The sequence below is a fragment of the Oryctolagus cuniculus genome, chromosome 8 (genome assembly GCF_051225735.1).
Source record: "Oryctolagus cuniculus isolate XC-2025 breed Fujian yellow rabbit chromosome 8, ASM5122573v1, whole genome shotgun sequence".
Classification (NCBI taxonomy): Eukaryota; Metazoa; Chordata; class Mammalia; order Lagomorpha; family Leporidae; genus Oryctolagus; species Oryctolagus cuniculus.
Window position 1 is genome coordinate 12,518,382 of NC_142874.1, and position 13,664 is coordinate 12,532,045.

A 13,664-nucleotide genomic window follows, 5' to 3' on the forward strand; every position below is an offset into this window, starting at 1 on the left:
AAAAGTTGCCCAAGCACCAAAGGAGTTTAGTAAAAGGTTCATCTTTGAGGTGTTCAGAGCATTTACTGGACAATTTTGTAAATGTTATTAGTACCTCTTAGCATAAAATCATTTAAATTAGATATACAATGCTGCATATTTAAATTATTCTTTCACAACTTGGAAAATAATAATGACGAGTCCTTAGAATGGCTCTCTGCAGGAAAACGTCATGGGCCAGTGGACTGGCCAATTAACATTTTAGAATTTAGAGCTCAAATCTTGAATTTTCCAGGGGCTTCAAGCATGGCCTTGAGTAAGACATTGACCTTTCTGTTTGTCAGCTGCTAAATGAAGCCAATAATGCTTTGACGCATCATAGAGATGCTGCAAACCATACCAGTTAAAAGCTTGTAAAAATATTAAGAAGCTCTATAAATACGGAGCAGGTAAGAGTACTGGGCAGCAGTAAACAAGACAGGAGGGCTGCAGAGGAAGAGGCATGGCTCATTGAGATTGTTGTGGATCGCTGAGCAGAAAATGACTCCGATGACCCCTTCCTCACTTGTTACAGTCTGAGTCAGGACTGAAGGATGACAGTTCTCAATGTTCTGTAGAGTTCTCTGCACCCATGAATTCTGAGTATTTGCGTAAGTGTCGAGACAACAGTTTTAGCTGATGGTAGCACTGTCTAGACCCTGGATCCATAGCAGCCTGCTCCATGGGTGGACATGAGGTGGCTGGAGGAAAAGTGGTATTTTTCCCGGAGGAGTCAAAGGAGGGATTGCCACTTTTCCTTTCATGCAGTTTTTCTCTTAGATAAAGAGGAAGTCCTTGAGAGCAAAAGGGGTGGCAGATGATATGTTTGAAAAACATAGGTTAACACTTAAAAAAGCACATAAAAACCTTTTGAATCAAACCGTCAGGATTAGTGGTTATTGATGGGAACCCCTATCACTGGAGTGAATTAATCCTGCGTTGTAATGCCTAGAAACCTGTTAACCTGGTATTCTGTCTCTACCAGGACAGTGATGACTTTATTTTCAAGAGCCATAAAATTTTAAATTATTTACAGTTGAGTCTTGATGTTCTTCATTCTATTATGTTTTAAGTCTAAATTTGGTAATCCTGATAAATTTTAATAAAAATAATTGACCAAATAGAATATCCATTCTCCAGTTATTCCAGTTAAGTTATGTTTTGTTCTACCTAAGTTGAGTATATAGTGGAACAAGTATCAAGAGACAGTGGGTTAAGCTGCCACTTGGAACGCCTGTATCCCATATTGGAGTGCTGGTTCCAGTCCCTGCTTCTCATTTCTGATCCAGCTTCCTCCTCATACTTCTGGGAAGGCAGTGGATGATGGTAAAGGGAGTTGGCTCCCTGCCATCCACATGGGAGACCCAGATGGTGTCCTTGGCTCCTAGCTTTGGCCTGGCACAGCCTTGGCTGTTGTGGGCATGTAGGGAATGAACCAGCAGCTGGAAGATCACTGTTTCTGTGTCTCTCTATCTCTCTGTTACTTTCCCTTTCATTTCAAATAAGTAAATTTTTTAAAAAGTACACAATTAAAAGCTTACTTTGTAAAATTTAATATGGAAAGCCCATTTAGTTCAGGTAGTTTGAGAAAACCTAGAGTCCTTATTATAAGAACATCTTACAAAATACATGAATATCACACTTGATGTGGTTTTTAGAAGTTTTTGTTTGAGATAAAGCCAGGTGCTCCAGCAGCAGGACTGATTCAGTTACTGGTTGTGGCTTTGTGCCATTAAAATCTGAGATGTCTGCTCAGTGACGTCATCTGAGGTTCAGATTTCATGTAGCTTTATGTGGTATGAAGAAGGCATTTATTTTGATGAATGATAATGACCACATCCTGGTTGTGACTTTGCATCTTCCAGCTGCAGTGTAGTAAGTGGAACAGGAATGAGGAAGTAGAAACTAAAGTCCTTTACGCATGGACTTTTCTCTTGATCTTTGTTACTTCGTATTGTTGGGTTGTGAGCCCGGAGGGGACAGCGCCTTACAGCTGGCTGACTGCCACGGCCTGGGACCACCACCCAAATGAGAGTCTGAAGTTGTTAAACTGGCTAGGGTTCTTGCTTGTTTAATTTGAGACCAGCCAAAGGTTTTATAAACCCTAACATTATTGACATGCGATGTTTAAAAAATATTATTACCCTTTGGACTTTGATATCTTAATCTCATTGTTAGGTTTAGTAAAATAAATGTGTTTCTTATCATCTAGTTTACTTGTGTTTGTGTCTTTCCTCTGGATATGTCATTTATGAAAAGTTCATTTCTTTTGAAAATAATTGTAGCTGTATTACTAATATATAGGCTACTGGGGCTCTCAAAAAAATTGCATCACTAGTTTAATCAGCTTATTTGAAAGGTAGACACATACAGAGACACAGGCAGAGAGCGCCTATCTGCTGGTTCATTGTCAAGTGCTGACAGTAGCTGGGATTGGAGCAGATGGAAGCCAGGAGCCAGGAGCTCAGTCTGGGTCTTCCCTGGAGGTGGCAGGGACCCAACTACTTGAGTCAACACCTGCTGCCTCCCAGGGTGTGCATTAGCAGGAGGCATTTTGTAGGGGGCGTGGACATCCCAAGTGGCATCCTATGCCAGTGCCTCCCCCAAGCTGTTTTAAATTAAGTTTGTGAATGCTATTTTAGAAATCTGGTCCGGTGAATACATTCTTTTTTAAAAAATTTAGTTCCTACTTTGGATTCTGTGAGGATTATCATTTATGATTAAAAAAACTCATTCTTTCCAAGGAAGGCATTTGTGCAGTGGTTAAGTCGCCACTTAGGACACTTGTATTGAAGTGCCTGGTTCGAGTCCTCACTACTCTACTTCCAGTATAACTTCCTGGAAAGCAGCAGGCAATGGCTCCAATACTTGGGCTCCTGCTACCCAGGTAGCAGACTCAGACTGAATTGTGGGCACCTGGTTTTGGCCTAGTTCAGCCCCCACTGTTGTGCGCATTTGGGGAGTGAGCCAACAGATGGAAGATTTCTGTCTGTCTGCCTTTTAAAAAAATGAAAGCAAATAATAATTAAAATTATTTCTTTCCTGTTTTTAGTGTGGGGTTTAAGTACACATTTCCCCCCTTACTTAAGTATAACATACATATAGATCTTACTTGCAGTTTGCCAAGTTCTAACAAATGTGTATGCCCAGTGACCCACAGCACTATTAAGATACTGAACAATTATGTCACTGAATCCCCCTCTGCCTTTTCAGGCATCATGGATAGAAACCATCTTTAAAAATTGGTAGCAACTTCTTCAGCCTCAAAAAAGCCTCTTGGGAGTAAACTTGGTAATTTTGGGGGGCGTCTGAGTGTTATAAATCAGTTTAGAAGGAAGATGAGAACAGAGCAAGCATAGAACAAAGGGCACGAGGGTGAGAGAGTGGGGAGGAAGAGGGATGGACTTGTATGTAATAAAGTAATGCAGTGCCCCGAGCGGCTGTGGACTCTCCTTGGGTCTGGAAAGTGACAGCTATAAAAATGAGGCAGTGCAGATAAATGGTTTGGCAGTGACATTTGCCAGTTGTTTTGTTGATTATCACCCACAGTTGTGAATTGTACCCATGTACCACGTTTGAAAAGCCAGGAATGTTATTTGTCCCTTATATTAAGAGACTTAGATGTGGAAGTGCAAATAAGGAGTTGGCAGCATACGAAGTACAGAAGGTTTCCTGTTTCAAAACTCTGCACCCGGCTAGCTCTACATCTCAGAAAGGGGAAGGAAACTGTCTTCCTCTTCTTTCCTGCACCTTGCCCCCCCCCCCCCCCAGGGTCACAGCGGTCAGGTGCTGTGTATTCTTGACATTGAGGTTTAACCATTTATAGTACTGATCTAGAATAACTGAGTGGCAAGCGCGTGAAGTCAGTTGAAGAAGTAACCTCATGGAACATGATTTATTTATAAATTGAGGACTGAGAGCAGATTTTAGGAGATGCATATTAATGGAACTTACAGCTTATGTTTCATGTCCAACAACATGCAGATTCTCCGCTGTGCTCACGTACTTTAGACAGTGCTACCTTGTTTGTTTCCTGGTCATTCCTGGTATGCAGTACCCTTGCACTTTAAACAGGTACTGCTGAGATAAATAGAAGATGTCTGGGGAATTATTAAAAACGTATTTTAAATATATGTGAAGGGGAGAGAGAGAGACCACTCATCTGGTTCACTCCTTGGATACCTGTAACAGCTAGTACTGGGGTGGCACTGAAGCCAGGAAGCAAGAACACAGTCCAGGTCACCCGTGTGGGGTTTTGGGAACTTGGTTCCTTGAGCTACCACTGCTGCCTCCCAGGGGCTGCATTTTCGGAGCTGGAAGTCAAACCTGGGTACCCGGATGTGGGCTGTGGGCTGTGGGCTGTGGGATGCAGGTATCCTAAGTGGGAGACTAAATGCCTGCTCCAAAACCTGCTTCTTCATCGGTGCACTTACAGTGAAGTCAGTGGTGACTGAACTGTGGGTTTCACGTTTGCTTGTTTCTTAGGCATCAGGAAGCCTTATAAATACAGAGCAGTCAGACCATTGGTAGTCTCTTCCTAATAAACTAGTGATGGCTTAGCGTTGAAAAGACTTACTACATAAATTATTTCCCTCTATGGAATTAATGCCCAAGCTGAAAATCAACTACAGATCCTAATAGCCATGTGGGAGTGTACTTGTCTAAGCAAAACATCTTATGTATAATTTGGCTTGTCAGATAACATGAAGTGGAATGAAAGCATCTTACTTTAAAATGTGCAGCTGGTGTTAAGAGTGTCATACAGATGCTAATTGTTTGGCTTGGGTGTCTTCTCTGTCTAATATTCTGCTTGTCTTCACTAATCAATGACGGCTTTTTCCTCCACTTTTTTCATTGCCAAAAGTGTCTCTACAGTATAAAATGTGTAGCCTTTTATTTGTCTCCATATGTTGGAAGTCAACAAATCTAACTGAAAAATGTTTTTCCTATTTTACAGAGTGGTAACATTTTTTGGTTAGGTTTAGTTACTCAGCTGTCTGTGTTCTTCTGCATGTTTCTCCAGATATTTAATGATTTTACTATTCACAGGAACATGGCGAGCCTTCTTAATTGTTCTGCACAGTACCAGCTTGATAGTCAAAGGCCTTTGGGACTCGTCATACTGCAAGGACAGGCCAAAGGGAGAGACGTTCTCTTGGGAGTGTGATGATAGGCACAGGAGAGGCTGAATGCCTTCAATAGGACTCCTCACCCACTGCCACAGGGCTGAAATTCTAGAGATCCAGAAATGCATTCCCTTCCTTGCTTCCCCCTTACTTTCTCTTTCTTTCTTCATGAAATAAAGACAGAGTAAGAAAACTCCCATCTTCTAGTGTACCCCCCAGATGCCTACAGTGGCCAGACGGGGCTAACACCTGGAACTCCATTCATGTGGAGTGTGCATTTGCAGGAACTGGGATCAGGAGCAGGAACCTGGTGTCAAACCCAGGCACTCCAGTATGGGGTATGGGTGTCCTAACTGACATCCCCACCCTGACTTTCTTTTAAATAATGTATGACCATATAAATGACACATATTCACTGGGGAGAATTTTAGAAGATCTCTGTTACCACAGACCTCTGGTTAGTGACAATTACAGTATATCCACCTAATACCGTCTCAGTGTTTATATGTGTGTATTTATGAAAAAGGAGCGCGTACTATATATTCTGTTTAGGAAGCCAGGTTTTTATACTAAATATTTTAGGAAAAATTCCCCCAAGTCATTAAATATTTGTCTCATTTATTTTATTTTTAGCTGATGCATATGTAAAAATTGTACATACTTGTGTGGTTTGATGTGATGTTTTGATTGTATAATGTTCTAATCAGGGTAGCCCTTTATTCCATGTTTAAAAAGGATGAAGTCGCCGTTTGCATCAACCTGGATACAGTAAGTGAAATACACCAGATGCAGGAAGACAAGGCCTGCATGATCTCACTCAGAGGGGCACCTCATAGCGGTTGCCAGAAGCCTGGTAGCAGGGGTGAGGGAAGGATGGGGAACAGGTTCTATAAGTTATAGTTAGATAGGAAAAAGAAGTGCTGTTGTTCTGTTACACATTATGTTGAATATACGTAATGATAATACACTGTATCTTTTTCTACAAAAAGAAAATTCTAGAAGAAAGGGCTTTGAGTGTTTTTATCATGAAGAAATGATAAATCAGAAAATTTCATCTCTTAATTATTGTCAGTTTTTTGATTTTATAGATTTGACTTCATCTGTCTGTTGTGATTGGACATCTAAGTTCTTTTCAACTTTTGTATTACAACAACACTGTAATTAACATTCAGTTAGCATTGCTGTGGCTAAGTATCTCCACATTGACAATTCCTTCCATTGTGGAATACAATTGCCTGGAGCTGCTCAGAAAGCAAAGCTTGTGTGTAGTTAATTTGGGAACCATTCCCAGGGAACAACTGTGGGCGAATGGGCGATTTGAAGAAAACTAATTCAAAAGTAAAGATCTGGCCACAACCAAAAATGACACATTTATTCTCACTAGGACCTTTGGAGGGAGCCTTGTGAACTGTGCCCTGGAACTGTCTGCTTGGGCATGAGAGGGGAAGCGTTTGTCTTTGACATTCTGCAGTGGTTGAGGCTGGCCCCACGGTGCTGTGCCCTGTGCCTCCAGGTCACACAGGTGTGAAGCTCCAGTGTCCTACTGCAGTCAGAGGTAGGAAGCCAGAGGCGTGCCAGGTGAACAAAGCTCGCTTGGACCTGTCACTGCAGTGGCGGCTTGAGTGAGAGGTAGGCTAGGAGGATTCGAGGTAGGACTCGAGAAATGTCCCACGCACAGGCACTTTGAGAAGTGGGGTATGTAATTCTGGTTCAAAAGATATCCTAAACTGGCCTTTCAAAATGCAAATGTACGAGGGAGTAAAAAATTAATTTGTATTCAGGATGACTCACTTATGGGGCACTTGGGTATTCTAGGACCTGAAGATACAGCAAGGGGGTACAACAGACAATGTCCTACCAGTGTGCAACTTATGTTCCTTTGCAGGAACAAGTAGAATAAACACACGAACAAATACCTAAGATCCAACCAGTCCTACAGTGTAAGTGCTGGCAAGCAAATGCAGCACTGCTCTTCATAGTGACTTGAAAGGGGTGCGTGTGCAGTGGGAGCACCAGGGGCTTCGAGGCTCGGTTGATGGGATAGGAAGGAGAGAGATGCAGGGAGCAGGGTGGAGAGCCCTGTGTGGGTACTGCCTGCTTTGCATTTGTCCTACCTGAGAGCCCTGTTTTGGCTTTTGGAATGGAGCCCTGTCTCAGTGTGTTTGTGTTGTATGGGGTTTAGACTTCTTAGAATATGTCATTGACTTTCAGATATACAGCACATTATAATTGTTCTTTCTTTGATGTTAGAGAATACACTTCAAGATCTTAAGAGTGCCTCAGGGTTATTTTCATCAGTCTCGGGCTTGATACCAGTGAAGCATAAATAAATGGAAAATTTCCATTAGATCAAAAGCTTGGTGGCTTGGAGTGTATTCTGTCAGTGTAATTCGACTTCACATAAGAAACAGCACTGTTCAACTTTTTCTTTGCTCTAGAATTCTCAGAAAAATTAGTTTTGAAAGACATACATTTATTTCTTGGACTTTGAATGACACTGCTCAAGATATTTTTGTGACCTGAGTAGCAGATTAAGAAATCACCTTTTCATTGTCGTTCTTCTATTTTAAAGCATTTAATTAATTAGTTTATTAATTTATTAAGGCAGGGAGGGAGGGAGACAAAGAATGAGGGAGAGGGAGGAAGGTAAGGAGAGAGGGAGATTGATCTTCCCTCCACTTGTTCACTCCCCAAGAGGCTGCAACTCCCCCGGCCGTGCCAGGCAGAAGCCAGGAGCCAAGAGCTCCATCTGGGTCTGCCCTTTGGGTGACAGGGACTCACGTCCTTGAGCTGCCTTCCAGGGTGAGCACTATCATTACGCAGAGCCAGGACTGACCCGGACACTCCTTTATGGGATGAGTGTCCCAGGTCCCTGCACCAAGACATCACCTCTTTAAGGGATGAATGTTTGGCCTGTCAGTTAAGACAGCCGGAGCCCACTTCAGAGTGCCTGGGTTTGATTCCCGACTGCTGCTCCCGACTCCCGTCTTCTGCGGATGTGAACCCTGGGAGGCAGCAGTGAGGCTCAAGTAACGGGTTCTGTCAGCCACGTGGGAGGCCTGAATTAAGTTCCTCGCTCCTGGCCTCAGCCTTTGCCCAGCCCTTGCCCTTGTGTGTATTTGGGGAATGAGCCTGGGAATGGGAACATTCTCTCTCTCCCCCTCAAATAAATTTTAAAAGAATAGCCACCTTCTTCTCAGAATTCTAAAAAAGAAATCTCCTCTTGACATTGCTAGGTGTTTCTCACGTTGCTGCCTATGATACAGTTTATCTGCTTCAGTGGAAAACAAGCCATGGATTCTGATAGGCCCAGATTAAATAAAATTTTTTCTGGTGATATGTACAGCTACAGGAGTCAGAATGATGCCACATATTAGGAGATGAGACTGTTAAATGTGCTCTCAGAGTTCATCAGAGTTTTCCAAATTTCAGTCGTTTGTGCGCCAGCTTTAGGGTGTTGCTGTCTGTTCTGCAGTGCTGGTGCTAGTAGGCGTTTGATGTTTTCTGTGCATTTACTCAGTTCTTGCTTTAACAGATTTACTTACAAAAAATGTCTGTATTATTGAAATAAATGAGAGATAACTTTAAAATTACATTTCTGACTGGTACATTTCTAACTCAGGACACAAGAATATTTACCTGTGAACCAACTAAAGTCTTTATTCACATTGTGGTTAATACACTCACACATCAGGCCTGACCTGTCCCATACCAGGCGTGTGACCTTGGGCGACTTAGGCGTCTTCTCCAGACCTCTGTATTCACAAATGTCTAATGGGGATAATGAGCTAATGTTGGCTGCCAAGTTCTTAGCACAGTGTCTGATAAAGTAATTACTCAGTCAGTGGAGACAACGGAAGAATGTGTTGTTGATGTGCTTGTTTGTCTTAATTACTTTGGCCTAGAAGGATACTGAAGGGGCCGGTGCTGTGGTGTAGCGGGTAAAGCCACCACCTGCAGTGCTTGCATCCCATATGGGTGCTGGTTCAAGTCCCAGCTGCTCCACTTCCCATCCAGCTCTCTGCTATGGCCAGGGGAAAGTAGTAGAAGATGGCCCAAGTCCTTGAGCCCCTGCACCCACGTGGGAGACCCTGAAGAAGCTTCTGGTGCAGCTCTGGCCCTTGTGGCCAACTGGGGAGTGAACCAACGGATGGAAGACCTCTCACTCTCTCTCTCTGCCTCTCTTTCTCTCTCTGTGTAACTCTTACTTTCAAGTAAATAAATAAATCTTTAAAAAAAGAAGAATACTGGAGGCCAGCGCTGCAGCTCAATAGGCTAATCCTCCGCCTTGTGGCGCCAGCACACCAGGTTCTAGTGCCTGTTGGGGTGCCGGATTCTGTCCCGGTTGCCCCTCTTCCAGGCCAGCTCTCTGCTGTGGCCCGGGAGTGCAGTGGAGGATGGCCCAAGTGCTTGGGCCCTGTGCCCCGTGGGAGACCAGGAGAAGCACCTTGGCTCCTGCCTTCTGAATGGCCACGCCGGCTGTGGTGGCCATTGGAGGGTGAACCAACGGCAAAGGAAGACCTTTCTCTCTGTCTGTCTCTCTCACTGTCCACTCTGCCTGTCCAAAAAAAAAAAAAAAATTAAGAAGAATACTGGAGATTCTGAAATTATATGAGCACTCTAATTCTGCATCTAGAATTGGGCCTGAAAGTATTAGAACAATAAACAAAATAGCCAGCCGATGTCTTTTTTTTTTTTTTTTTTTAAGATTTATTTATTTACTTGACAGTCAGAGTTACACAGAGAGAGGAGGAAAGGCAGAGAGAAAGAGGTCTTCCATTTACTGGTTCATTCCCCAGATGGCCACAACAGCAGAAGCTGCGCCGATCTGAAGCCAGGAGCTTCTTCTAGGTCTCCCACACAGGTGCAGGGGCCCAAGGACTTGTGCCATCTTCTACTGCTTTCCCAGGACATAGCAGAGAGCAGGACAGGAAGTGGAGTAGCCAGGTCTTGAACCGGCACCCCTATGGGATAACAGCACTGCAGGCAGCAGTTTTACCTGCTACACCACAGCACCAGCCCCAAGGCTGATTTCATTATATGCCTAGCATTCCATGGCCAGCTGTGTGACTTGATCTAGCTGTTTAACCCTCTAAGATTTGTTTTCTTAGCAGATAAATCAGGAGATTTTATTTTATTTGATCCCAAGGCATCCAGCTTATAGGCTGTCTGCTTTCTGAGTGTTTTTTTATGTTCTCAAAGGTCTAGCCATCTGTTTGAAAGGCAGAAGATCTATCCATCTATCTACCTTCCTATTACTCATCTGAAAGGCAGAGCAAGAGAGGTGGGGAGAGAAAGATAGCATAAGATTGAGATCTTTCATCTGCTGGTTCACTCCCAAAGTGCCTGCAACAGCTAGGGCTGTATCATTTGAAAGCCAGGAGCCAGGAACTCCATCTGAGTCTCCCACATGGGGCAAGGTCCTAAACACTTGGGCCATCATCTGCTGCTCTCCCAGGTACATTAGCAAGAAGCTAGATTGGAAGCGGAGCTGCTGGGACTCAAAACCAGTGCTCTGAGATGCCAGTGTCACAAGAGGTGGTTTAATCTGCTGCACCATCATGCCAGACCGGTCTGAGAGCGTTTCTGATCGTGAAATGTGGTTCATTTGAAAGCTGAGCATTTTAAATTTTGTTTTGTTTAACCAGCTGTTTATTTAAGTTAGGAAGTCAGTGCGGCACTCCGGTTACTTCGCTATTTTCATTTCCCATATGGAATGCCAGTGTGCAGATCGGGGCTTTAACCCGCTGTGCCATAGCACCGGCCCCTTTTGACTCACATTTACATGGTGTGTAATATGAGTTTACCAAGCATGGAATCACTGGACTCCTCATTGCCACTAAAAATATATTATAGGCCGGCGCCACGGCTCAATAGGCTAATCCTCTGCCTGCGGTGCCGGCACACCAGGTTCTAGTCCTGGTTGGGACACCGGATTCTGTGCCAGTTGTCCCTTTTCCAGGCCAGCTCTCTGCTATGGCCCGGGAGTGCAGTGGAGGATGGCCTAAGTCCTTGGGCCCTGCACCCTTATGAGAGACCAGAAGCACCTGGCTCCTGGCTTCAGATCAGCGTGGTGTGCCGGCCGCAGTGCGCCGGCCACGGCAGCCATTGGAGGGTGAACCAACGGTAAAGGAAGACCTTTCTCTCTGTCTCTCTCTCTCACTGTCCACTCTGCCTGTCAAAAAAAAATAATATATAGGCACATATAATTAAGGTAGATACATGTATGTAAATATGGGTGTGTACATTTGTGATAGCAAAATATGCACTGATCACTTTTTTTTACACTTAAGAATATATCTTAGAAGTAGTCCCATTTGTGTAGTGTCCTCTTTTTTTTGAATGACTAGAAAAAACATTGCTTTGAATGGATGCTTGTAGTTATTTGACCAGTCTCCTTGTGATGGACATTTAGTCTACTGCGGTAGTGAATACCTTGTAAGTGTGAGATGTTGTTCATATGTTTCTGTATCTGTATTTTAAAGTGCTTGTAATTTTGATTGAAATAAACAGATTGTTCATAATTGAGCCAGCATATACTCTCAGCACAAGAGCCAGCCAGTTTCTGCTGAACCAGGTTTCCCTGTGCGTTTCTGTCAGCAAACACTTTGAACACTGCTGTACCACACAGTGTTGTCTCTGGGAAATGCTGGTGAGATGGGTGATCATTCCAGAAACTGAATATCACTCTGAAGACCACTTTCTAGACTGGATGTGTGTGCTGAATTAAATGGCTGCACTGTTAACCATCTTGGAATGTTCTTTACTTTGCTTCAGAGTACAATTATACCAGCAAAGGGAAACCTCTGACTGGAAAATTATCAACAAATTAAAGCCTTCCGTGGAGATCCATCCCCATCAAGTAATGAAACACACTGTACATATTATGCAATAGCTTTGGCTAGAGCAATATTATTTATATTTCATTGTTCTTAAAGTCAGAAGGAAAAGGCATTATCTACATACTGTTTCCTTTTGTTTCAGAGAAAACTATTAGTAGTTGGTAAGTCGGGCTGAAACACAAAAAGTCACAGCTTTAAGTTCTTAATTTTGTTCATTTGTGCACACATGCATGTATACATACACACACATGTGCAGCCACACACACTTTAGATCTGAGAGTGAAAGCTTACGAGCTCTTTAAGAAAATAGGAGCATTTTGTGTTTCAGAAAGGTATGAATGCTCTCTTTCCACATTCAGAACTTATTATGAAGATTCAGGAGCATCATAAAAGATATTAAAAACCACCATTTCTTTGCTCTGTTCTCTTTGCACCTCAGTGTTGTGGGCTGAAGGATGGTGTATATGTAAATGAACTCCTGAAAGAACTCACAGGGTGTTTTTTTTTTATGCTAATGTGATCTTTTCTAAAATTGACCATTGTTCTAATAGTTAAGGGTTTTTTTTTTGACTTTCATAAAAGAAAGCAGATGTTAAGTAACTTTTTAAAAGTTAAGTTTTTCTTCTTAATTTGACTTTCAGATATGGTCCTTAACATAAACCTTACTAATTCACTTAATAAGGAAAATGTTTCCATTGTTGACCTATTTGAAAAGCAATGATAGTGTTGGATATAGGATTTATAGTGAAGACATTGGTTAAATTCCACCAATTTAAGTAATATAAAATTGCTTATTTATTTGAATAAAAAATACAAATTTAAGTTACAGTTAGGTAGTCACCTCTTATGTTGTCTTTTAGCACATTCTAGAGAAACAGTGTACTTGTAGCTAGAGATTGTTGGGTTTCAGATGTTCCACCTGCTGAGGGAAGCAGTTTATTGCATCACTGAGACAGGGCAAAACAAAAGCCTCTGCAAAATGAGGCGTTTTGTGATGTGTGTCACCCTGCCCCCACTTCCCACAAACCATTGCAGCTCCTGCCCGCTTGAACCAAAGGAGCCAGCTGTTTCACTGAACCGTAGCACCCTCTAGCATCCTAATGCTTTGTGTTTTCACAACTCAACAGGAACGTTTTGTTTTTCCTTACAAAATGAACCATTAATCTAACATGACTTGGTATCTGTGTTCTTCTGACCACAGAGAGGAGGCCCTTGAAGGGAATTAGGGAGAAAGTGAAGAGTGAAGAGTCATCGCCATTTTTGCAAATAATTGTTACATTTGTTTTCTGTGTAATTTTGGGGTGTGAATGTGAATGGCTGGACCTCTTGTGCCCCCCTGTGTAGCGGCAATAAATGAGAGATGGGACCGTTGACCAGCTGGTCACCTGATCTCGTTCCTCTGTATCTTGCAGGTACTTCTCCCAGCAGCTGGTCTGTTACAGTTACAGGATGTGAAGAAGACTTGCTGTGAATTTTTGGAATCCCAGCTTCACCCTGTGAACTGCCTAGGAATCCGGGCTTTTGCTGATATGCATGCGTGCACAGACCTCTTGAACAAGGCTAACACCTATGCAGGCAAGTGCGATCAGCTGGGCATGAAGCCAAAGTCTGGAACCCTTGAGTTCTTGCCTGATTCTGCAGTGGTCTCTGGAGAGTTGTGTCATGTTTCTAGACCTGG

General features: G+C 43.0%; 1 protein-coding gene across 2 annotated transcripts in view; it reads left to right on the top strand.

Annotated features, from left to right (window-relative positions):
• The window catches only part of KLHL2 (kelch like family member 2), a 123,232-nt gene that overhangs the window by 56,600 nt on the left and 52,968 nt on the right, over positions 1–13,664 (top strand). For both annotated transcript variants that reach the window (XM_070047275.2, XM_008273508.5), the window contains one exon: positions 13,399–13,561. In XM_070047275.2, coding sequence (XP_069903376.2) covers positions 13,399–13,561 — 163 coding nt within the window. The remainder of the gene's footprint in view (positions 1–13,398; positions 13,562–13,664) is intronic.